The sequence below is a fragment of the Choloepus didactylus genome, chromosome 9 (assembly GCF_015220235.1).
Source record: "Choloepus didactylus isolate mChoDid1 chromosome 9, mChoDid1.pri, whole genome shotgun sequence".
Lineage (NCBI taxonomy): Eukaryota > Metazoa > Chordata > Mammalia > Pilosa > Megalonychidae > Choloepus > Choloepus didactylus.
The window spans coordinates 130,743,255-130,769,476 of NC_051315.1; the positions used below are offsets into that span (position 1 = coordinate 130,743,255).

General features: G+C 47.9%; 1 protein-coding gene across 29 annotated transcripts in view; it reads left to right on the forward strand.

Annotated features, from left to right (window-relative positions):
- The window catches only part of LRRFIP1 (LRR binding FLII interacting protein 1), a 139,330-nt gene that overhangs the window by 61,368 nt on the left and 51,740 nt on the right, over positions 1-26,222 (forward strand). For 8 of the 29 annotated variants that reach the window (XM_037849393.1, XM_037849370.1, XM_037849397.1 and 5 more), the window contains exons 2-7: positions 14,140-14,226; positions 17,980-17,997; positions 21,546-21,593; positions 22,887-22,931; positions 23,459-23,509; positions 26,180-26,218. In XM_037849393.1, coding sequence (XP_037705321.1) covers positions 14,140-14,226; positions 17,980-17,997; positions 21,546-21,593; positions 22,887-22,931; positions 23,459-23,509; positions 26,180-26,218 — 288 coding nt within the window. The remainder of the gene's footprint in view (positions 1-14,139; positions 14,227-17,979; positions 17,998-21,545; positions 21,594-22,886; positions 22,932-23,458; positions 23,510-26,179; positions 26,219-26,222) is intronic. The other 21 variants (XM_037849399.1, XM_037849372.1, XM_037849401.1 and 18 more) reach the window with 8 other exon arrangements.

Here is a 26,222-nt window from a genome sequence, read left to right on the forward strand (position 1 = left end):
CCCTGATCTTGGAGCAGCTTACTAGCAAATGCCACAGAGTCTGATGAACACACACTTTAAAATTGAAACTCCTTGCTGAGGACGATCGAGTAGAGGGGTGTATGTTTTCAGTGTCCATTTTTGCTGCTTACTGTTAACCTCATTTAAGGGTCAGGCTGTGGGCCAGACTTTTGGAGCCCGTTTGTATCCCTCACCTTAATTCATTTCCAGAGGCCTGGGAGCTACGGGGAAATCCTTGAGTCGCCCTCAGAGAAGGGTCCTTGAATAAGGAAGGGTGAGAATGCTGCCAAGAGATGCTGGTTTTCCCGAGCAGTAGCCGGGGAAGCCGCCCATGGACAGGATGATCGAGGTGGACGTTAGGCCCCGCCCGATTCAGGGCAGAAGGGCCCAGACCCGGTTGGGAGCCAGGATGGGCGGGAGGGCCGGTGAGAGGAGGGCTGTGGAAACCCCAGCTGGCTGTCCCAAGGCGCTGGCTACAGTGTCTCCTTACAACATGGAGCCTCCTGTCTCGGGTTAAGGCACCATCTTCTTAGACTTGTTGCAGGAAGCAGTGAGACCCAAATCTGGGGCAGATTCTGGCTGAGTAGGTGCTGGAGAGGCCCACCGTCCCTTCCCCCAGACCCAGCATCCTAAATAAGCTGTGCAACCAGAAGATTTTTGTGTATGTTTTTGTAAGGCTGTTGCAAAATTCACGTGGCAGTGAACCTGACCTGACCGTGAGGGTGTTTCTGGTCTTTCTTTATCCCTCTTGCTGTGAACGTTCATATATTTCTCTGCAGCCTGTTCATGTGTTTGATTAAAGGCTGTCACTCTGGGTTGAAGATATGTACAGCAAAAGCATGTTATTACCCTTCTAAAATCTCAACACTTTTGAAATCTGAAACACGGTTGGCCCCAAGAGTTTCTAGAAGGAAATTGGGAACTGTAGGGGCTTTTTTAAAAAAAAACACACACACACGCAAAAAAAAAACAAAAACAAAATAGAAGCAGGAACCTGAGTGAGGCCTGGGGAAGAGAAGTAAAACTCAGTCCCTGGGTGAGAAGGTAAATGGTCTGGTTAAAAAGGAAATGTACGGAATGGCCAGTGAATGGTCTGGGGGAGAGGTGGGCGGGGGGAGTAGAAGCAGGGGGTGGGGACATGGGGAGAGGTGAGGGGAGTGGGGGAGAGGTGGCGGCAGGTGAGGAGGGGGAGGGGGGAGGGTAAAACGTTACAGTGGGAGTCACCCCGCAGCCCCCCCGCACCATGCGTTTTCCCGCGGAGCCCGGTGCACATTTCCAAGTTGTCTGCCAGTTTACGTTCTGCGTAAATGTCCCTGTGTCCCGAGAACAGGAGTCTCCGGGGGAGGAAGAAGGGCTGGAGGCCGCATCCATGGGGTGGGGAGCTGGGGACGGCAGGAGGAGGCAGACTAGGGAGCCCCCCCGCACCTCCAAAGAGCAGAGCTGAGCAGGCGTCCGGGCCTGGGCCCACGGAAGAGGACGCGCCCCGGGCAGTGCGGAGCCTGTGCCTTTCTCTGACTTTTGTAACTTCCCCATATTTGGGGCCTCTTAGGTCGCCTCGGGTCTCTTTCCACACGGTGATTAGCACTGGGCCCAGGTGCGTTCCGGGTCTGCCCTGGGGAGAGGCTGTCAGGACAGAGCCAGGACACAGGTGGTCCCCAGCGGTCACCTGGGCGTCTGTGCTGAGGCCCCCAGGCCTTGGAGAGGGAGCGGGTGCTGAACCCCCGCGGCTGGGCCCCTGTGGCTCACGCTGGGAGTTTGAGCACGAGGTCTCCGGAATCCTGTGGTTTGTTTAGGACGGATCACTTTCCCAAGCAGTTGACAGGTGAAGAATAGTAAGTTTGGGTCTCCTCAGAGAGCGTTACCTATGTCCTAGTGGGCAAAAACGGAGAGCAGATCTCCCTTTCGGAGTCAGTTTCTGTTTAGCCTGCAGTAATGCCGCGAGGCGGAAGCCTCCTTAGCAAATGTCAGAAAGCCTGCAGGCTGAACCGCCTCTTGGGCTGTGCAGAGGAAATGCAGTTATTTATAGCTGCAAAACGGTTGTTAAGCAAAGATGATTGGAGAATTACCTGATTGGAGGAGGTCCTTGTCCGGGCTCTACAGAATTGTGGGGCTAAATGTGCCTAGTGTTTGTTCCTCAAAAGGCAATGTTCAAGAGGGATTTCTTATCCCTGAAAAATCAGGCTGAGTAACTCAGCAGAGGAGTTGTTTATGGCCGGTTACTCATATGGCACGGTTTCCAGAATATTCACATTTGAAAGTATTGCTCTTGGAGCCCCAGGGGTCACAGTGTTCAAATTACTAACCCCTTAGCCAATCGGTAATTCTGTGACATCGCACCCTATGTTAGATCTGGGAGAGGGCAAGGAGGAATTTTTACTACCCCACTGTTTTTACTCTGGAACCCCCAAATTTTAGTTTCTTTTTTAAATAAAGAAACTTATTTTCGTAGAATGAATGAATAAGAATTTTATGTAGACTATCTAGATAAAAGTGAATGTTTGCTTCTTTCTCCCAAATTAATCAAAGCATTATTTTGCCAACATCCAAGATTAGATAATAGGTTGTCTTCAAAACTGCCTGATGTTTGGTGACTCTCTTCCATGGCCAAATTCCTAAACAAACAAACAAACAAAAAATGCCAAAAAAAAAAAAAAAAAAGCCAGCACAAATGTGTGTTCTGTGTTTCCAGTGGTATCTCACAATACTGTAACTTCGCAATTTACAACCATGTGAGCAGTTGTGCATTGAATCAAAAGCACAGTTACTTTGTCCTGGAGAAGTGATTAATCTGAAATTATTCTAATGAAAATTTACTTTTAAATTTTCTAATGAAAATGTTCCACTTGTATGTTTGTGTGATAGAGATTTTCAAAGCAGTGACATCTGGGTCCTCATATTTTTTTATATGTGGCAACTTGAGTGGGAGGTTTTCCTGGGGGAAGAGAAATGAGGCATGGCCCTTGGTTGTGAGTGGGGCATGCCCACCTGCCCGCTCTGAAACTTCCCCAGTGGCACATTCTCCTGCTGCCTGCTAGGCAGGTGCCTACATGTGCTGGCCTTCTCACTGTGTTTTTCCTCTTGGTTTGAACTGACTTTATGCTGCTGAATCGGGCAATTATAGAAGACCTCATAGAAGAAGTAAAACAGCTAATACTAACCAACCCCTTGCTGTGTCCCACAGGCCTTGGGGAGTGTTGTGAAGGCCCATCTTCTCTAGCCCCCACCCTAAGAGCATGAGGAATGGTAGTTTTGTTATCTCCAATTTACAGATAAAGAAAAGACTGAAGCTCAGAGAGGTCCAATGACTTTCCCACGTCCACATGGACAGCAGGCAGTGGAGCTGAGATTCAGACCCAGGCTGACGGCTGAGGCTGTGCCGACAGACACCTGTCAGCCTCGTATCCAATGCGTCGGGCAAGGTCTGCTGCTGTTGCTGATGCCATCTTCTCTTTGCAGTCCTGGGGTCTCACAACCCCAATATTGGGGCTAAAGGGTTAATTTTTACCAAGCAGCCTTTTGGTGCACAAGTGCTTGTTACTGAACGCACATTGACAAGTCTTCATTTTACCAAACTTTTGTTTTCTGTGTCTGGTGATTTTAGACAAGAGAACAAACAGTGGTTTTTATTTTTCTAAATAAAGAAAAGAACAGTAGGAATGAAATGGCTGCCGAAATTTCTATTTTATTCTTTTTCATGCTATACTAACGTTTTAACTATTGCGTATGTCAACACACACCCCGAAGCTGCTGCAATAGAAACCTTCTTCTGTGTGCTGGGTAGCTCTTCCCCTGGCCCCGTCTAAAACAGACAAGCTCTTTGAGGGTAGAAATGGTGGTGTCCACCTATGTAGCGGGTTCTAGGGGTACCTGTTGAACAGAGGAGGGGAGATCAGAGTTGTGGGCTGTGTAAGGTAGCACACATCCTTGGTCTGAGAAGGACCAGTTGCAACATTCCCTGAGGCCTTAAAGGTGTGGGGTTTGCAGGAGGGATCTGGAACAGAGCAAGTGAAGGTGCTCACAGGAAGGAAGCTTGTCACCTGGCGAGGAGCTGGCCCGCAGGTGAGGCCAGGCCTGTCAACCTGCCAGCCACCTGCACTGCCATCCACGGTGGTCGTGGCTCTCATTTGACTTTCCAGCCTCTGGAGGCTATTGAAGGAAAAATGAAAATTCATTCACCTCCGAAAGAAATGTAAAATGTATTAACGCAAAAATAGAAGTTCATTTGCATGGAAGAGACTGTGCATGAGTTTTATTCATTAGTATCCGTATGGGTCGTGGCTAAGCCGAAGGTTGTGTCATGCAGTTTGAATAGGTAATTGTTCTTAGTCATGGCACTTGATAAAGCAATTTCAATCATTTTATTTCTGATTAAGGCAAATTTGTTTTGTTTTGTTTTGTTTTAGTATCTAAGTTACATTTAAGAGGTTTATCATTCTAAAATCAAAGTCAGATTTCCAGTAGCAAAACGGGAGAAGAGAACTCGATGGATGATCTTCAAGTACTGAATAACTCACTTCTGGTCTAGAGACGTCGAGTTCCAGAGCTGGAAGCTTAGAGGTTGCGTAGCCTAACCTCCCCTCCCCCAGCCCTCCTCCCCTGGGGTTATTTAGAGAGCTGAGGAATGTGTCCGGGCTCACATAGCTGGTAGATCTTGAGGCTCCTTTCTGGACGAGCTCCATTTTCTGAAACTCCGATTCCCAGCGTGGAGAGACGGTGGCTCCCGGTGCTTCTGGGTCTTTCCCTTTAGGTCCCCCAAGAGCGGAGGAGCCCACAGCAGCCCCTCGGGGCCAAGGGTGGGGCTGGAAACTGGAGCCGGGAACAGCCTTGGCAGGTGAAAGGCTGCTATTTGTCTTAAAATTCCACAAAAAATTCCACAACAGTTTTACAATCTGTTCCACACTTGATCTGAGCTGGTTTTGATGGAAGCGTAGTGTTTTAAATACCCAGTTAAACTTTAGTCTTTATGTCCTCCACATCTTCAAGTCAAATCAATGAAAGTGTGTCCTGTTGATCCCGTGGCTTACCTTTGGCACCCAGATCTGCTCCGGTGGCTCCACAGTGGCGTCTGCTGCCTTGGTCCCCAGTGGAGAGGGACACCCCTGCTCCACTCAACCCTGTCAGACCCAACAGCTCTTTTTTTTTTTGGTAACTAGATTTTTTTTTAAACATCTCCATTACTAATCTGAGATGAAATTCACAGGTAATAAAAGCTACCTGCACACATAATTTCGAGTCAGTAACTGTAACATAAAAAAAAAAATAAAGTAATTTATAATAACAATGTGAATTTTGACATGGAGATGCGCAAGTCTAGGTATGCCATAAGACCACCGAACGAAGTAGGCACGGCTTGCCCCGTGCTGGGCCAGCCTCCCAGCTGCCTCGGCAGCCTCGTGGGGGTGTGTTGTATTCAGACTCAAACGCCACATGTTACGTTGCTGTGGGTGACTTGACATTCTGAAATGGTGAATAACTTTGTTCAGTGACTAACCAACAAAGCCACCGGTAATCTTTCAGCTTTCACTCCGATTGCCTTCCGGGGATCTTCCAGTTAAAGCCCTCAGCCACCTCCTGCCATTGTGGCACGCCAGCTCCGCCCCCAGCGTTTCCAAAATGCCCCAGAATTGCTGGCTTTCCCGCACTGGGAGCCGCGGTCCCAGAGCACCCTCCTCCGTCTCCCGGGAGTCCGCGCCCTCGTTGTGGGTTCAGGGAACTTCAGGGGGGTGCCTGAAGGAGGGTGTTGAAAAGAACAGTGCTTCTTTTGAGACCACAGCCACATGCGTCGTGGAAACACGGCACAGCCGTGAGCAGCTGGCGGCGGCTTCCAGCAGGCGTGCAGGGGAGCGTGTCAGCCTCCCCCTGGCCTGCTTTGAGTTGCAGGTTATTTTTAGCATCTGCTGAACTTCAGGGGTTGGGGGTTTACGTAGAAAACAAAAGTTGGTGGCTGTTGCTACTTCCTGTAGCAAAGACAACTCAGGAAATGGAAAGGGATTTTGTGTCATAGCTTCGTGGTTATCTACTGCAAGCTGAAAAGTGGGGCGTGCCTCCCAGGCCACTGTGCGAAGGGGCCGTGTGTGTGTGTGTGTGTGTGTGTGTGTGTGTGTGTGTGTGCTCCCCAGCGGATCGGAGAGTTCAGAGTTGCACCCATCTGAAGCTGTCGTCCCTTCATTCGGGGAAAAACCACATATGGACATAAGCTTCGCCCCTGCTTGTTTCTAAACAAAACTTGTTCTTTATAACCACTTCGGCTTCAGCTGCCTAATACTCCTATTACATTCTCATGAATCAACCTTAAATATCTGCTTAAAACTTTTCCAGAAAGGCTACAAATTATAGTTCTAATATATCATGTGGCCTAAAAATAATTCTACATTTTTTCAATTTTGTTTGATTCTAAAACCTGGAGGCTAAAATTAATGTCCAGAACTAATGTTAAACTTCTTCCTATTTGTATAATTCTTTACAACTGACAAACTTTTTCTTTCTCTGAAAAGCCCCAGGTGGCCTCTTTTCCGCTTTATATCCAAAGAAACAGCTTCAGGAAGTCCCTGCAGTGCTTCCTCTCTGGCAGAGCTGCTGTCCAGGGCCGTCCTCTTTCTGTTGAGCCACATGCGCTGGAGATGGACAGCTGCATAGCATCCCACCTCCGGCATCCCGGCATCCAGCCTCCCTGCCTCCAGCATCCAGCCTCCAGCCTCCCAGCCTCCCCACCTCCCAGCCCCCAGCCTCCCCACCTCCAGCCTCCCAGCCTCCCAGCCTCCCCACCTCCAGCCTCCCAGCCTCCCAGCCTCTAGCCTCCCAGCCTCCTCACCTCCATCCTCCCAGCTTCCCAGCCTCCCCACCTCCATCCTCCCAGCCTCCCAGCCTCCAGCCTCCCAGCCTCCCCACCTCCAGCCTCCCCGCCCCCAGCCTCCCCACCTCCATCCTCCCAGCCTCCCAGCCTCCAGCCTCCCAGCCTCCCAGCATCCCACCACCACAGGGCTTTACAGTCGCTAATTTGCACATTAATGAAGCAGCCCCTCTTTCTGAATGATGCTAACAACTAGGTGTCCCTAAAGACCCCGGGGCTTTCTCACCCTGGGTGGAGAAAGGGGCAGAAAAGCACCCTGCCCCACTTCTCAAGAATTGCCAGATCTGACTCCTAAATCCCTCCCAGCTTCCTTGTAGAATTCGGGACCCCCAGATGTACAGACGGAGTTTAATAGCAGATTAAGAACTTGTTTTGTTATCCCAGAGAGGATGTGGAATTCCACTCTGTGTTTGAATCCCAGGAAAGGCTCGAAGCTCACAAAGTGTGTGACTAACCAGGACTCCCCCAAGCATTTGGGGCGTTTGAGAGCTCTGTCGTGTTGCCTCCTGCACACCTTCTTTCCTGGACAAGCCCAGGAGTCCAGCTCCCAGTGCTCACCAAGCTCCTCTCCTTTGAAGGGCGCGCTTTGGGCTCTCCAGGTAGTTTAACAGGAGGGGGCCAAGGCAGGGGCCAGCACCCTGTGAGCAGGTGTGAGGACAGGTGAGCTGGAGCCGGGAGGGCAGGGGAGCCGGGAGGTGCTCTCCTCTGTGCACCCCGGCGTCTCCCTCCAGTCCCCCCTGACCTCGGTCCCCGCCCAAGCAGAGCTGCCTCTGAGGGCCGGACCCTAGGGAAGGAGCAGGTTCTCTTGGGCCACCTGTTTGACCATAGCTGGATCCACGGCCTGGCCTCACCCCTGGGAGACGCTTCGGAGCAGCATGTGGCTGCCCGAGGGAACCCCCTTCCCACTGCCCAGGTCCAGGGTGACATCCGTGGTCCTGAAGGTGTCACCAGGAGGGCTTCTCGGTAGGAGGAGCGTCCGCTCAGGGGCCGTGTCCCTGGCAGTGGTGGGTCAGGCCCCGCTGCTGGGCCCCCGGCCTGCCAGGCCTGTCGGGGCAGCGCCTGGGGTGGGGGCTGGGAGACCCCTTGGTGACCAGCTGTTTAGAGGCCTGGGAGGATGGGCATCTGCCTCCCGTCCCCAGGAGTATTGCCGGAGAGCCAGTGTGCTGTTACGTTGATAGACGTTAAAACAAACTGCAGAAGTGCACCTTTGGAGGCGAGGGTCCCGGGTTTAGAATTACTGTCATGAGACAAATTCAGGGATGAACGGTGTCTTCTCTTCCCAACCACCCCCCCACCCTCACGAAGTGCCTCCTTTAAAACTCAGTGTCCATAAAACTTGGTTTATGGGGCTATTGGCCAGGTCGGCAGGATGCTGGGGGCAGGGCAGGGCTCTGTCCCCCCGTGGGGGGAGGTGGGCCACTGGCTTTGCCGACCAGGTGGGGGTCCCGAGGAGGCTGGGGCCACGCCTGTGCCCTGAGTGCCTGGCGGAGGCCGGGACCCAGAGCAGGGAGGGCAGCCGGGAAGCAGTTTTAGCAAAAACCCACAGAAGCAAAGCCGTCTTCTGGTAGTAGTGAGCATGGTTTTTGTTCCTTGGACTCCTTAATATTCTTTCTCTTTTTTCTTCTTTTTGCTATTTGTTATGAAAAATTTCAGATGTACCCAAAAGTAGATAGAAAAATCTAAAGCAGAGGTTCCCAAGCATTGGTGGCGTCGGAATCCCCCGGAGCCCCCCCACCCCCACAGCAGGGTGGGGGGCAGGAGTCACACGCTGGGAACCCTTGGTTGAAAGATCCCGTGGACCCATCACCCAGCTTCGGCAGTGATCAGTTACGGGCTGTGCTCCCTTCTCTCTCCCCCCAACCCAGTTATCTTCAGGCCAGTCTGAGAGTGGTCCTATCATTTCATCCCGAAATATTTCAGACTGTATCTCAAAAAAGATGGTGTTGGCCAAGGAGGGGGCTTGAATGGGGTGAAGGGAAGAGGTGCATCTAGAGCTTCTTTCCCTGCGGACTCCTGGAGGGGAGGGAAGAGGGAAGATGGCAGAGCCCTGTGACTTGGTGGGGGAGTGGGGATTTGGGGGGTGCCCTGACAAAAGCCTTGGGCCCAAAGCCCCTGCGGTTCCATCAGCCGAGGATCCAGGGGGTGATGAAGATGACAGGCCGCCTGGAGTCCGTGTTGTCTGTCTGTCTACTGTCTATCACAGCAGGTGCACTTGTAGTTTGTATCCTAAACCCCATAAATCCACCCACTTTCCTCTGTTCCTTCTGTCCTGCCATCTGGGCTTGGCCCTTGTCCTCCCCCTTGCTGAGGGGAGCTGGAAGGGGGCTACTGTGGAGGTGACCCCACCCCTGGGGCCCACAAGGGCCTTGAGTTTCACGGTGCCAGTGAGCACCTGGTGTGGGAGGTGCTGGGGTTTGGGTCAGCATCGTGCGCCCCACATCTGGGCGGGGGCTGGGGTTGGGGAGGTGCTTCTCCAGGGGCCCTGCCAGGGACCCTTGGGTGCTGACCGTCCCTCCAGAGACCTCTGGCCTCACCGAGTGCCCGGCCACCGAACCCTAACACAGGCTCCAGCCCCTGCCGCCGCGCTGCCAGCCCACCTGCTCCTGTTCTTAGGGTGCAGGGCAGCCTCTCCACTCACTTCCAGCTCCGCATTGTCGCACCCCCATGCCCCACCCCGCATCTCCTCCCCACATTTCAGCCAGAGCCACATTTTTAAAACAGAAATCGGACCCTACCGTGTTCTTTCTTAAAACCTGAGTGCTTCCTCATTCCTTCAAGATAAGGTTCTAGATAAGGGCCCAGACCTCTCCTTGCCCCAGGGCGCATGGGCCCACCCCCAGCCCGCCCTCTCCCCTGTGATCTTCAGGGTTGGGCTGGGGGCTCAGGAGCTGCAGGAGACCTTCCCTAAACCCGGGGTCAGGAGCACCTTCTCCTCCCAAGGGGCCTAGATCGCACCACCTGTGCTCCGTCTGCACCCCCTGCTGCTGAGGACGACCGAGGCTTGCGCTGCAGCTGCGTTTTGGAACAGCTTCCCAGGCTGTCTCCGGGGCACCCAGTGAGTTAGTGGGGGCCGGATGGTGATGGTCAGCGAGCGGTCCTCTGCTGGCCCCCTCAGGCTAGGTGCGCTTGGAAACTCTTAAAGGAATTTGGCGTGGCTGTGACATCAAGCCTGCGATTTCATACTTTCCGAAATGATCAATCCGTGACGGACTGAAGTAAAAATACCAGTCCTGCACCTTGTAGCGCTGAGAACGGCTGCCCGGGACGGGCTGCCAGGGCACCCCCTGAGTATCTCGGGACAAATCCATGTTTACAATATTGCTAACGTGGACCGTAAGCTATTTTGTGTTCATTTAATGACTTGATTATTCAAATATTTCCTTTGGTGACCTCTTGCTGATCTCTTTAGGGCTGAGATGATCTGCTGTGCTTTGTGGCAGGCTGATTTCATGTTCTTGGCAATGTCTTTGTTTTAGAACGAATTGTGGTGTTGAATCTTTATATGGTTTTTACTCTCAGACCTCCTGTGGAAATTTACTCACAGGCTCAAGTCAAGGGTTTTTCTGCTGATAAGCGTATAGTTTTGTGCTCATGCAGTTGGTTATGAATAGGTTTTGTACCAATTTAAACTTGGCTCATATCCGTGGTTTTTTTGTTCCCAGAAGCAAGGGCAATTGTTACTGTTTCCTGTGCTGTGGGGACTTGGTTTTCCAGATATGAGTCATGGGAGAATCTTGAGACATAGATGCTTTATAAGGTAGGGATAGCAAACATTTTAAATTACATTGAATTACAAGGTTACCTTCTTTGTAAATTCTAATCTAAACTGGAAATTGAGCGTAGTTGATCTGGCCCAGGGGTTGTGCTGGTGTCCTCAGAAGGAATCTATTCTTTAATATGGCTCATTCATTGGGTCCCTTCATCAACCCAAGTCCCGTGTCCTCCAGATCAAGGGTTGTCATCTATTAGTCTTTTTGTGGACGGGGCAGACACGATGGGCTGAGTAGTGAGGACAGTGGGGAAGGCCGGCCTTGGAGGGGTCTGTTCCTGGTGCAGGGCGGAGACCCCACAGGAGCAGCTGGGACGTCACTTTGGAGGCCTGAGGCGTAGATACCACGTGCCCAGGTAGGTGGCCTCTTCTAGAGTCTTTGCCCCAGTCCAGGCCAGAGCTGAACCAGGGTAGATGGGGGCCAGACAAGGAGGCTGGGAATGGCGTGGGGGAAGTTTCAGGCTCGTGGGCTTGCAGATGTGCAGACTCTCCTCAAGCCACAGACATCCTCACACAATGCAAGCAGTGGTCAGTTCACACGTTGCCTCCTTGTGTCAGTTATCTGTGCTGCGTAACAAATTGCCACAAATTTAGCAGCTAAAAAACAACACATATTTGTTCTCTCGGTTTCTGTGGATCACATGTCTGTGTGTTCCTCTGCTCAGGGTCTCACATAGCTGCGGGGAAGCTGTTGGCTGGGCCGGGTTCCCTTCTAGAGCTTGAGGTCCTCTTCCAAGCTCATGTAATCGTTGGCAAAATTCAGTTTGTGCATTTTGCGGCCATAAGACCTTGGTCCTGTTTTCCTGTTGGTTGTCAGCTGGGGATTGCTTTCAGGTCCTGGAGGTGACATGTCCCATCCACAACATGAAGCCTGCTTCCTCAGGACTGGCAGGGGACCTCTCAGGCTTCCAGACCCTCCTTTAGCAGGCTCGCCTGATTAGGTCAGGCCCACCCAGGCAGTCTCCCTTTTTATTAACTCAAAGTCAGTTGATAAGGGACCTTGATTACTTATGCAGAAATCCCTTCCTAATCATGGGAGTGACATCCACCATATTCAGATTCCCACCTGCACTCAAGGGGACAGGATTCTCTGGGGCGTGTGGCCGCACTGCCCCCTGCCTCTGCCTTCCCCCACCCCGGAGGCCCCTTCCTTCTTCCAGCCCCTTTCATCTTTCTTATGTTCTCACCCTTTTACACCCCTTCTTTCTTCCTCCATGCTCTGTCTTCCATTTTCCCAATCCTGCCTCCCAGTTCCTCCCCACACAAACTGATATACTGGGGCTGCTGTCAAACCTCTGGCCAGACTAAATGCAATACGTGCCTCTGGATGGAATCTAATGAGGGAGGAGAAAAGGCTGAAGAGGACAGTATGGGACATATGAAAACCTTGCAATATAGACTAAGCTTTATATCGATTTTAAATTTCTTAAACTTGATAACTGCACTTAGGGTGGTTACATAAGTGAATATCCTTGTTCTTAAGCAATGTACATGGAAGTATTGAGTGTTCAAAGACCATGATGTAGACAACCTATTTTTAAATGTTCAGCAAATGATGGATGGGTGGATAGACAGAGGGATGGATGGATGGATGGATGTGTGGTGGATGGATGGAAAGAAAGGGAGGGAGGGAGAAAGGAAGGAAGGAAGGAGAGAAAGAAAGGCAGATGCAGCAAGATGTTAAAATTTGTGGATCTGGGTATCTGGGTGGGGATATGCTGGAGTTCTCTGTGTGGGTTTTGTATTATTTTTGCAACTGTTCTGTGAGTTTGAAATTATTTCAAAATTAAAAGTTTAAAGAAGAAGAAGAAGAAAACCACTCCTGCCAGGGAGCCCGTGGCCCCACCCAGGAAGGGCGGGCGCCCGCTGCCTTAGTCATTTTCTGGCCCCTCCCTGGGGCTGCAGGAAGTCAGGGTGGCTGGTGTCAGGCTGATGGGCCTCTCCTCCCCACCCCTTCCCTTCCTGCGTTGCTGGATCTTCTTCAAGACCTTGAGTGACCCTTCCCACAATGTAAAATGGTCTAGAAAATTGAAAACAGCAGTGAGGTATCACAGTCCTGACAGTAGTGATTTTCCATCCAGTATGGGGTGGGGGAGATGGTGGCCCTCAGACCTGAGATGAGCCTCAGGGCGGAGTGCCTGGCTGCTGGGGGGGTCATAAAGTCGAGGGCTACCCCCGGGCCACCTCACTTTGTGTGGGTCCCCCCAGCCCCCACCATGCAGCACCTGCTGACCATCCCTGGAGGGCCCATTTTCAGATTGTCTAGGGAATGGTGAGGAGTCTGAAAACCAGCGTTTTTGCAACTGTTGGTAGAAGAATGACAAGCCTGTTCTCAAAAAGCTTAGGTGGCAGACGGTGGGATTGTTTGCTATCAGAAAACCTGAGTTCTGGCACGTGTCCCATTTACCTCCCAGGGCTGGCGTTGCGCCTGAAATAATCAGCAGGAGGTTTCAACACTGAATAAACATGAACAGGGTGCAGATGCCACAGGCAAGAGTGCAGGCCCGGTCAGGCCTTTTAAATGCTCTCAGGTACAGTGTGGCACAACTGCTGCAAGTTGAACGATGGTTAAACAGAGGCCAGTTTTTAAAATGTAACCCCTGGAAGTGTCCGATTCCAACCTTAGTCATCTTGGAGGCAGACGGGCTTCCCGGCACCGCGCTGTGGAAGGGGGAGCTGGAGGCAGCAAGGCACAGCGAGAAGTGACCGGGCCGGGGTTCCAGAAAGTGGGGTCAGAGTCCCATTCCACGCTGGCCAGCCCCGTGACCTCGAGCGGCTCTGGAAGCTTCTCTGGCAGCTTCTCTGGGGCCTCCGCTTCCTGCTCCACCAAGGGAGGGGCTGAACAAGTGACCTGCTCGTTCGCATCCACCTCCAACATGCCGTGCATCGGGCGTAGCTGCCGAGCAGGGCAGGTGAGCCCTGTGTGAGCAGCACAGGTGTGAGAGCTGGACAGCCTGGGCCCACACCCAGCCACCTACAGGCTGTGTGGCCTTGGGCAAGTTACTGACTCTCTCTGTGCCTTGGTGTCCTCATCTATGAACTGGGGATGGTCACAGTATCTACATAACAGTGCTGTTACAAGGACAAAGAGGAGTACAAGGAGTACCTGGCATAATACATGAAGCACTTAGACCAGGGCCCTTGGCATTTTTTAATGCAATTTTATTGAGATATATTCACATCACATACAGTCATTTAAAGTGTATACGCTGTTGATCACAGTATTGTCATATAGTTTGAATTCATCACCACAATCAATCTTTGAACATTTTTTTTTAATTTAAATGCAATTTTATTAAGATCTATTCATATATCCTTGGCATTTAGTAAGGGATTGATAAATAGTAGCGATTATTGCTATCACTCTGCTACTCTCACTACCGACCACCCTTCACCTCTGACGAGCTCGTCCCTCACTGTATGTCTGTTAGTAGCCAGTAGCCGACAGGTTTCCTTCTGCATCAGTGTTGTCTGAAAGTTGCCGGCTGGTCTTGCTCACAGGATGCCCGCTCTCTTTCAGGCGGAGGCCAGGCTTGCGGCGAAGCGTGCGGCCCGCGCCGAGGCTCGCGAGATTCGCATGAAGGAGTTGGAGCGGCAGCAGAAGGAGGTAACCCTTTGTGTCATCCGTCAATTCTGTTAACGATCATTTTTGTTTTAGGTACAGGGCACACGTGCAGAGGCACCCATCATGTCCTTTGACATGGTTTGGGGCCAGGATGTATTTGCACGTGGGATGCTCGTGCAAGGTGACGCCAGTGAGTGCACGTAGCAGAGATGCCCATTGGGCCTGTCCCAGATGCTCAAGCCACGGGATCCTAAGGCGAGCTTCCTGCCCAAAGCCACTTGCCCAGAGAGACCCTCCACCCGGACTGCTGGCTGAAGGAGCCAAAAGGTGCTGGGTTTGAACATAAAAGTCTAAAGGTTGCATTGAATCTGGATCCTCTGGATCAGAATGTGAAACAATTGAGTGCTTTGTTTAAAAATGTTTTCCCCCATGGTTTTTATAGTTTTAAATAGGTTTTGTGATACCCGAAGCCCATATGTGCTGTGGAGAATAGAGTAAACTTCGTGGATGAAATAGCTACGGAAGAAATTGCCCCCACAGGAGAGCAGATGATGATGTGTGTGCACACCTGTTGTGCTATTTGCTACTTGTTTCTATAATCTTGAGTTGGTGCCAGAAGTCACATCTTGGAGCCAGGAGTGCATGTGCTCAACTGGCAATTAAAGTGAGAAGCTTTTCCGTGACCTTGAAGGCAGCATGGCAAGGACGACGAGTCCCTTTCAACCATGATCTCCTGCGGGTCCTGCCCTGTGACGCCCCCAAGGGACCCCCCCATAGTCCCCCAAGGGCGTTTCTTGTTCAGGAGATTTGAAGTTACTGTGCTGGAAAGAGGTAGCCAGCTGCCCTCCACAGGCTGCTTCTCGGATGCAGGTTCTTGTTTGGCTCATGTGGCTGGATTCAGAAGTTGAGCCAAGGTTTAAAACTTGGGAGGTTTCAGATAAAAATCTGAGTTTCCACTTTCTTTTAAGAACTTTGCAGATTCCTCCCCATTCCCAAGGAGGATGAAGTGGGTGACCTTCCTCCTTAGGGAAGAGCCTGAGGTGCCCACATCCTTCCCTGCCTGGGAGGTAACCGGGAGGGGCACGGCCAGGTGTGCAGTGGGGGAAGAAAACGCTTCCCGGTGGTACGAGGAACAGGTTGAAGATTACTACAAACCCAGGCCCGAGAGATTAGTTAGGAGAGTCGTACCCCGTCCTGGGAAAGGAGCTGGTGGGGCACCCAGGGATCCCTGCAGTGACAGGAGAGGACACGTGCCTTAGGAAAAGCCACACCACAGTCCAGCAGGTGTCGGGAAGCGACCTGAAACAGTGTTCAGCCTCCATGCTTCAGGTGTGTTTTGGTAATACCTGGGTTTAACAGGAGGAAAATGAACAAATATTTGGAAGCAGATGACCACATTTTCCCACAAATACAGTTGTAAATAAATTCTAGATTTTATGGTATTTTGCCTCTAGAATTGACTTCATATTTTAATTTTTGTGCTTTTCCTCTTAATTTACTTGACTCAAAGAAGCCCAGGTTTAGCAGTGCTCTGCAATGCCTTTTGCCTACTAGAAGCCCGTTTATCATTATAACCTTGGAAAAGAGATACTCCTGAATTTTCACATTAATTATTTGAACTTTATGATTGAAACCAAAACTTCAGAAGACATTTAACATGAAGCTCCTCCCCTCCTCGTTATGTCTGTTAAGCATGAGGTTCGGTTCTGATGAAGCCGCAACTGGAACCTGCTTCATCCATTTCCATCAACTCCAGGATACGATCCCGACCAGGAGACATGGAAGGTCACTCGAGCATCATCTTAGAGGAAGTCTCCAGGGAGGGAGGTGTTTGGACTGGGAGGTGGTAGGAGGGACGGATCTTACTTGCTGGCCATCGTCACATGCCCGTTGGAGGCGCTGGCACCCGAGCCGGGGAGCCACCCTCACACTGACGAGCTTCTGCACACTCCACGTCTGGTAGAAATAGCAATTATTGGAGGCCATCCAGCTGAGTACTTCCTTTATTCTGAACTCTTTCTTTTAAAAATGTATTTTTTAAATGACAAAATCCCAGGAGCTCTTTTAGCTGCCTGGTGTTGGTGTCTGTTGTATGTTTCTGTTCCCCCCACAGATGTTTGCCAGCCTTCTGCCCGCAGGACCCTGCTAGCCCCCTCCTATCTGCTTCAGAATCCAAGATGGTGCCAGGGCATAAATGATTAATTAATTTCATACTTAATTCAGTGGGTGACAGGTGCCTGTGTCTTCCCATAGATTCAGGATTTGCAGCTTTGTTCTCCGGTGTCAGTGACCATCTGAGGACTACCCTGTTATTGTTTCAGGGGTGGGGGACAGTGTCCAGGTGCTCTCTGCCATTGGCTTGCCCATTTTTAATCTGCTTCCCCAAGGCATGTCTCAGGCCCCCAGTCTTTCTTACTAAGGTCATAAAGGAGTTGTAAGGAGAACTTCCCAGAGGATTCTGTTGCTCTGCCACGTTTGCCTGGACTTCACCCCCGCCCCCCTGGTATTTGCGTGGCAGGCGGCTGTCTTCTCGGGCTCTGCATCAGAGGGAGCAGAAGGCAGAGGATCTGAAAGTGGGTCCTCCTTGTAGTTTTCAGGATGTTCTTAGAAATAATTTCATCATTTTTCTTGCATGTAAGACAAAGCTACTTTCACCAGAAACACAAAGATAAAATTCATATAAAATCCACGCTAAAGTGGATTATGTATATAGTATGTATGTACATATTTTTTTGAACAATAAACTTTATTTTTAGAGCAGTTCTAGGTTTACAGAAAGATTGCACAGAAAGTACAGGGTGCCCGTATACCCCCCAGATCCCAGCAGACCCTAAGGTCACGGGGCTGTGGGTTTATCTAGACCACACAGTGGCCGGCCCTGCCAGGGCGGCCCAGGACGCTCTCTGGCGACCTTTTCACCCGGGCAGAGGTGAGGACCGAGGCTGAGGTCAGCAGTGAACCTTCAACTTTGGAGAAGCTGCTCCGACAGGAAAAAGCAATGATGACAGGACGGTGGGAGAGTTTCGTTCATTTTTGTGGGAGATGCTGTGTTTGTTATAGAAGCAATGTGGGGTGTAGTCACTGTGATCCCCCCCTGCCAAGTGTCTAATCTTACAGTTTTGGCAGTGCCTTGAATTGTGCCTGACCCAGTTGATTTTTTGTTGAGCGAATGAATGAATGAATGAATGGATAGCTCAGTCTTACCTAAAGGTGACTACAAAATTGGGGGAACCTCTGAAGCAAGCAATTATGTCAGTGTATGAGAATAAGCTTTTTTTTTTTTTTCACATTTCAGTTATATTGTAGCCATCACTGTGTAACTGGAATTTTCTTAGTATTGTTTGTATCTGAAGGAATCAGAACACCAAAGCATCTTTCTTCATTATTTGTGAATTTGGTCAGTTGATCTACCAATTAAGTTTCTGTACTTTCTGCTTAAATGTTTACCAATGTGAAAAAAAAATTGAATTGAAGATGAAGAGATCCTTTTTCCAGTTGATGATAGAAAGTTATACTGACGTCTGCACTGAGACTTAGCAGGCGTCTGGCAGAGGTTCTCGTGTTGCCCTATTGTATCCACAATGGAATTCGAGATAAGGGAGGAAGCTATTAATTCTTTCAATGGGGCGTCAGAAGTTTTTTAATTCATATTTTGCCTGTATTCACTGTTGTTGTTGTTTTAATCTGACTCTTTGATTCACATTTCTAGGTACTTAAGAACCTTTCTCTGTGTTTCTACTTCTTTAATTGGATTTAATATTTCTTTCCTTCTTTTTCTTTTGCCTTTCGCTAAAGATCTATCAGGTTCAAAAGGTAGGCTCTTCCTTCTTTATTTTCTAATTTGCATGGACTGTTTTTTCCTTGCCAAGGACCCAATCACCTTTTGGAAATAACACCTTTCATTGAAGATAGCTGTAAGTCCTTATTGCTTGTTTTTCTGCTTTGTTTATGAATCTGAACGAGTAAGCTTAGGTTCCCCACTTCTACCCCTGTGGACATTTCTGTGTGCTCTTCTCATCTCTGTTTTCCTCAAGAAATTAGGATAATGGGCTCTTGGAGAAAAAAAATAATGCTAAGATAAAATATAAAATAAAATTCCAGAATTCGGAAACCCTTTTGAAATCAGATATTGGAAGAGAAAGATGATCTTTCCAGATAATTGTATTAGAAAACTTGAAAACTATCAGTGCAAATTATCATGCATTAAGAGATTATTTCAGACCTATTTGAGAATCTGAGTAGAAGAGTGATGATAGAACTATAAAGCTCACCTGTCCTCCCTCCCTAATATGCAGATTACTGTAGACTAAAATGCATTCTGCTTCCAGTAGAAGCAGCTGGGGTTTAGAAAGTCAATACACTGAGCAGAAGAGACAGAGAAAAGAGAGAGAAAACATCCAAGCCAGTGATTGATGCTCCAGCAGCAGAGAAGACAGGAGTGAACAGGTTCTCTGAGAATTTATAGAGTTTGTGTACAGTGAGTCTTCACTGGAAGTGAATTTAGTTTGTTATTTATAACATCTATAATAGTTTTTTTTATTCAATTCTATTGAGATATATTCACATACCATGCAGTCATACAAAGTGTACCATCAATTGTTCACAGTACCACCGTATAGTTGTGTGACCGTCACCAAAATTAATTTTTGAACATTTTCATTACCACACACACAAGTAATCAGAATAAAAATTAAAATGAAAAAGAACACTGGGTGCTTTTTTTTTTTTTTTTTTTTTTTTGCTCCAGTTTTTCTACCCATCTATCCATACACTGGACAAAGGGGAGTGCGAGCCACATGACTTTCCCAATCACATTATAATAGATTTTTAAATAAATTTATTTAGTGTCTAGATAAAGAAGAACAACTATATTTTTCTTCTGAGCAGCTAAGAAAATCAAAACAAGATGATGTAGGCTCAGAGGTGAGAAGATGCAGGCCTTTTAAACACGCCCTCTGTCCGTTTACACCTGTCACGTTGAATTCCTCTACTGGCTGCAATTGCGATGCCCCCCCACCTGCCCCCCCACCTGCCCCCTGCTCCCTGAAGAGGACAAGGAAACCAGTTATGGAGGTACCACAGTCTATTTGCACTGTGCTGGTTTTTCTGGCGTCCAAGTTGAAATATATATTGAAAACACGGTTACAGAGTCTCATTAGGAAGTTGACAGAGGAGGGTACCCCACAGAGCAGGACATGTTTGCCTGACACCTCAAAGGGACTCTGTTGGTAGTTTCCACCTGTATTCTTTCCCTGCTTGTTCTAGATCAGCCTACTATTGTTGATGTTGTTGTTGTTGTTTTACTAATTCAGCAGATACATTTTTAGAACTGGGTCAGAATGTTACTTTGTATCCAAAGTGGAAGGGAGGATGCTGGGGAATCCTCAGCCGAAACGCAGACGTGCAGGTCTGTAATGAAGGCGTGCCGAGGGCAGGGCAGGCTCTGCTGGCACCCGGCTTTGTGAAGGGACGTGGAGGCAGTGGATGTTCCAGCCCACTTGGCTTGGTGTAAGGGTCTCTCTTCGATGGAAGGAAGGCTGTTTCTGAAAGTCAAGCACCTTTTGCCTCAGTTTGGCTCTTGCTTCCCTCTGCATGACTCACCAGCTAATCACAGTGCTTTACAGTGAAATATTTTGCTCCTTCTGAGTTTGCTGTGCGGCTGCTGCTGGCTAACATCACTCTCTGTTCCTAGAGGTTCCCCCCAGGGAACGACATTGCCCCGAAGCTAGAGTTAGGGTAGCTGCTTATGGAGTCACCCATGAACCAGAGGAAAGAGTTTGAATACTCATTCTTATTTTTATTATGAAAAGAGTGATATATTGTGTGCAGTATTTGATATAGGTATAGAGTATAGCAAAAAAGGAAAATAAGAAAATAAAATAACTGATGATACAGACTTCTTTTGGAATCTAAATAATTCTATTTTGAATTTACATAGGTCCCCTTCCTTTTTAAAAACATAATTCTCCTTCTGTCTTTCTCATTAAGCCCTGAGATAAGGAGGCAGGTGAAAAATCTAAAATTTCACAGTGAGGGCGAGGCTAACATTAATTGAATACAAAACAGCTTTGTGCGGTTGCATTTCACTGCAATTGAAGTTAAAACATGACTTGGTGAAGTGTTTGTCCTTATTTTCTCTCTGAATTTATATTCTAAGGAAAGTAACTTACAGAAAAACATTTGGGTTTTGAACTTTTTATATTAGGGTTCTTAGTTAAATTTTAAAAGCATTGTTAAATTCTCCCTTCTAATTTTTCCTCTTGCTTTTTTTTTTTTTTTTTTTTTTACTTACTGTCATCTCTGAAAGAAAGGGGTGAGACCATCTTGGAATCACATATTGTAAATCTTGTCACCCTTGAAAATAAATGGAAACTAAACCAAGCATAGCAGCAGCATGGTTTGATAATTGGAAAACAGTTTCAAAAATTGTTTTGTACTTCTAGCATCCAGTTTATTTGTTTTTCTTTCTGATTCCAAGCTTTTAATACATAAAGAGAAAACCACACCTGTGTTATGTAATATGGCAGTTTGGTTGGTTGTCCCTTGCTTGCTTTTCTTAGTGGAAATTAAGGAAAAAAGAGAAAAACCAAACCCCATTGTTTGGGTCTGTAAGCTGGGTTCCCACCTAATTTGGAATCCTTATATATTGTGATAGATTTATCCATCATGAATCTCCTTTTCTAATTCTAACCTGGGCCACTGTGGCAAACACACAGGGAGGTGTTAGAGAAGTGGACTTGGAACGTAGCTGGCAGGTCTGTGTGTTTTCCTCCCCAATGCAGAGGCCTCTTTCGTAGACTGCCCAGTATCTTTCCATCAGCAGCTTGCTGCACAGACACCCAAACTCGGTGCTCACGTAGCTAAATTTAGTGTAGATATCAGAGCTGAAACAAGTGTGCTGGAAATCCAGAGCCCGTGGCCCCGCGCTGCCCTCCCTCTAGGCTTTTTTATTCCTCTGCTAGCTTCGTGGAATGGCTCTCGGCTTTCGCTCCTCTGGGGCAGTGTCCATTCCTTAGACCCACTTGCTTTACAGAGGGGCTGGGAAGGCTTCTGGTCCAAGTTTAGGTTCCTGTCTCTAGAGAGGCCACTCCTCACCCCGGGAATGCCTTCCCCAGGGGCTCTCGGGTCTGCTGGGGGAGAGGAGGATGGGGAGGGTCCCTCTCGTCACAGACCCACCACCCGCTGGGGCTGGGGAGCTTCCTCCGTAGGCCCCAGCCCGTGTTCCTCACTGCTGTGCCGTGGCGTGCAGCCTTGACCGCGTGGCGTGGCTGGGGCAGCGGTTTGGAAATGCATGTCAGAGCGCTTGCTTACGCAGTTACTGTTGCTCTTCTTGCCTAATTTTCTTTCCCTTCTGTCTCCAGAAATATTATGGGCTGGATACAAAGTGGGGTGACATCGAGCAATGGATGGTATGCCTTGAATAAGATCTTAAGAAGTTTAAATGGTTTATCATTTGATTCTCAAACAATTTAATTATATTGATGTTTTCCAGTTGCACTGTAATTTAATACTGACAGTCTCACCACACACACACACCCCTGCTCCTGGAGATTTCTGCCTCTCATCTCTGATGGCTTCCGTACCTGGCTGAGCCTGTTCGAGACAGTCCTGGCCAGGATCCCAGAGTCCAGACGCTAGCGGGGTCGGGGGCCTCTCCTACAGCAGCCCCCTGGGGCAGAGGGCTTGGGAAGCAGACCTGGGCTGGGGACGAGGCTTCTGGTGGGAGCCTGGTTGCAGCCCAGAATTCGCATTATGCTCAGCCCCCACCTGCCCCACCACCCCCATCCCGACCTTTACACAAAGTCCCCTCCTGCCCTGCCCACCTCACCTGCTGGGACCACACCCGCACCCCCGATGCCCGCTGGAACCGCTGTTCTGTGACAGAATCCCTTTGCCTGCTCACCTGTTCCCTCCACCTGCCCGAATGGAGAAGCAGCTCACATCTAGGGATGCCCCTGCCCTTCCAGCCCCCTCGGGAGGAGAGGATGCCCCCATGTAGTATGACTCGGGGGTAGGGGCCATTCTGCTCGCCCTCCCGGCCCCAGGATTTGTCCATCCCCCTGAGCTCCTTCTGCCGCCTCTGGCCCTGGCCAGGTGGAAATGCCCTTCCAAATGTTCTGTATCCCTGAAAGCACCTGGAGGAAATCTGAAAGTATCCCCTGAAGCCTTCGATACCTGTGAACGATGTAAGAAAGGGTAGTTCTTGAAATGTAAAAAGCACACACTTCCTGTATTGATAAAATTATCAAGTTCAACCATTATTATGTGTAAACCATCATTTTAGGCTTAAGTGTGCGTACACAGTAGAGTCAAGTCCATATTGGATATTTTATGGAAATGATTTATCTTCTGATTGCAGAAGAGAAGAGGATAAGTTTCTGAATATAAGAAAAAAAAAGTAGGTTGATTTCAATGGATCATATTATAGTGGCTGGAAAAACATGAAGGCCCAGCCCACCCCCACACACACACTTGTTTTTAAAGCCAAAACAAAATGTGCCAGTTATTTGTGTTTCCCCTTTAGAAGTAAAATGTCCCACCCTTCATGGTTTAAATTGAAGCATGTAAACAAAAGCAAAGAAACTATTTGACATTTATACTAGAAATACTGGATTACATCCAGACCATCTGCAGCTTTTCTTTTAAGCACTTCCGTGTCTGTCTCTAACCTTTTTATACTGTTTCCTCTGTTGCTTTGGTAGGAAGACAGCGAGCGTTACTCCCGTAGATCCAGGAGGACTATGTCGGTTAGTACCGTATTCATTCATTACTCGGGCATTTTGGCTAAAGGATAGTATGCACTGATAGGGGCTGAAATATATATATTTACTGTCATTTTGAAATGATGCTTACAAAAAACAGAAACTAATGCTGATATAATAACACTGATATTATTACCAAGACAAGGTCTATGAATGCAGCTTTTGTGGGGGGAGTGTGTGTGAGAGATTTTTGTGTATTATGATCATGACAGTTTCGGTGCTTTTTGTGCTGTCGGGTACACGTGAATAATTTGCATAGTAATATGCATGGAGGTTATGTATATGCAAGTTACCAGTGAAGTAAGTAAGACAACTGTAATGAACTTAACTGAAATCTGTATTATCCAGAAGCAAACCCACTTCCACAGAGCACGTGCCTTCTGAGATTTAGGAGGCGTCTGATCCCACCGCTGTGGGATGGCATCTGCTGCACCCTCTGAGACTGGGGGGTCGGTTTCTTTGTGGGTGCAATGTTACCACCTCATGGCTGTTTTCATCCTCTCTCTTCATAGGCTTCCGATGAAGACGAGCGCGTGTCAGTGAGTAGTCGTGGAAGTCTGAGGGTCAGTAACCAGAATAACCGAGTTTGCATGATACAATTTACAGTAGAAGTTATTTGCTTTTTCATGCCGACATTCGCATTTCTCATCATCGTCCCTGTAGCCTTTGAGTCGTACCTAACGGCCAGGATGCTTATTGAAAATCTAATCAATGGTACGATGTTTCTTTGTTGCCTGAGGGATTGTTTTTAAAAAGCCAGAGGCACTTTTGGTGTGTCTTTCTCCCAAGAATGGGAGTTACAGATTTTTTTTATATTTACCCACCTTTCAAAACCCCCAAACCTCGCCTGGTGTCTTTGCACTGCCAGCTGGAAAGCAAGGACAAAGTCTTACCCTTAAGTAAATCTGCACCCCTCCGTATGCACACGCTTCCAGGGAGAATTGGAAGATCCAGTTAAAGTAACTCAGAGCTAGACTTATCAAGTAATTGCTCTTCGGTGATGTGTTTGCGTAGCCCCTCAAAAGCTACTGTAGGCTGCCTAGTGAGAAAGAAGCCAGACTCGACGCGTGAGCTGGGAGCTTTTCTTTTTATGAACAGCTTAAAATGATATGTATTTTTCCTTTAATATTCCAAACATCATCATAATTCTATTTGAACATTTTGCATGCTTTGGAAATTGAAGTATAGAAACTGTTTTACTCAGTGTTTTAAGTCAGTAGATTACTCTGAGCAGGTTGGTGTAGCTTACTAAGGGGGTGAAATTGCATCTCACCGTGAATAATTATTCGGTGTCAGTGTAGCCACTCCATTTCATTACCTAGAGCTGAAAGTTTGTTTTTAATCATCATACAATTAAGTCACAGTATATCACCCATGGACTTCGTATGTATGCACTAGAAGTGCATTTAATTTAGTCCTTTTCTTTCTGGCGATAAAACGTGAAGGCGAGGGGTACATCGAAGGCGAGGGGTACGTCGTTGCCCTGACGTAGAACCACCTGCTGTTCTGGTTGGCTGAAAAGCAGATCAATGGTGGTTTTACCAGAAAGTCATCGTTCAAATGAGAAGCAAGTTAAAGAGCTGACTTGATGTTTGGAACTTTCTCCTGAGAAAGCAAAGACTTAGAGAAACAGACCCCCTGATGTGATTCACTCTCCAGTAAATGAGATTTATTTAACCAACATAGTATAAATGTAAAACTCAGTTTTCAGAATCTGTAGACAAAGCCCAGAGATGACAAGTACTGAACAGACCAGAAGAACCGTGTGTCCTTGAAACCAAGTGAAGAAAATACTCTCTTGAGGCGGGGAGTGACAAAATAAGGACAGGACGAAGAATTGTCTGTTGGATTTAGCATCATGGAAGATATCGGTGACCTTGACAAGAGAATTTTTGATGGACGTGATGATAGCAAAACCTGATTAAAACAGGTCAGGCGAGAGCAGGAGGGAGAAAATGGAACAGAACCCAAATCTCTATGAGAACGTATTATCTTCAGATCTATGAACTTCTGACATTGCATGCAAGATTTTGCATGTATTTACATTTTTCTGGGAAAAAAAAAATTTGTTGCTTTCATAAGATTCTTTGAGCGTTTCCTGACCCAAAGAGTTTAGCATTCTTGCCATATTAGTGAGCGTTAGGGAGTTCTACTAGCGTTCATTTCATTTTCAATGATTTTAACTGGAAATCAGTTAAATTTCTTTTGCTGGAGACCATTCCTTACCAACATATGAAGCATACGTGTTTTGGGGTATAACATTTCATATCGGAGATCCACAGGTCGGCTTCACATAAGACAGGGAGAAAGGGGAAAATGAGAAGTGAATGGGGTCTTTTATTCCCAGCCAAAGTAGTTTGCTAAAATACCCTTTCACATGATGTGCTTGATCTAAAGAAATTAATAACTCTTTCAAAAGCGCAGCACTTGGGAACTTTTGTCCTGGGGATGAGAGTAAAACCTCCTGATTTTTATGGGTTCAGGGACAAGTACAGAACAGTTAAGAGGGTCACACTTGTTCATGAAAAAGCCCATGTGCCCCCCCCGAGGCCTGGTGGGCCGGGCGCTGTCCAGGATGTGCGCAGGTTCTCTCCCTGGTCCATCGGCCTGGCTGCTGGATGAAACCACATCTCACTCAGTCGCTGTGAGGGTGGATTTGTGTTGTTTCCAAGTAGGTTAATATTCAGAAATCTGCAGTTTGTGAAGTTCTAAGGTAGTATATTTTATTTCCTAAATTTACTTAAGCAAGGGCCCTCTTCATTCAACTCACATGATGACAAAGCCTAAAAGAAAAGGGGAGGGGGGCGTTTACTTTCCTGGTGTTGTATGGATGTTCCCCTCAGAAAATTCTAGATCATTAGTTTTTCATTTTCTTTATTTAAAAACTGATAGTGATGCATCTGTTAACCTTTTCCCTAAAATCAATAGTATATATTTTGTAGAGGAGGAAATACGATTGCTCGAACTATTTCAGACTTCATGAATTCTACCAACATCTGACTTGGAAGTTTTATTCATTATTAGGATTTATGATAGATGTCACACTAACCTATTTCTTTTGTATAAATACACACGAGATCCTAGAAATCATGAAAGAAATGTAATTTTGTGGAGATATTCAAGATGAATATGTTTTTTTGCTTTATGTTTTTCCTGTGTTTTACATAGCTTTTTACTTTATATATGGCCAATCTCTTTTCTGCTGTTTGCCTCTCCCACTCTTACCCTGACAGCTGCAGCCTGACTCGGAGTCTGGGGGCACCTCCGCCTGGGTGA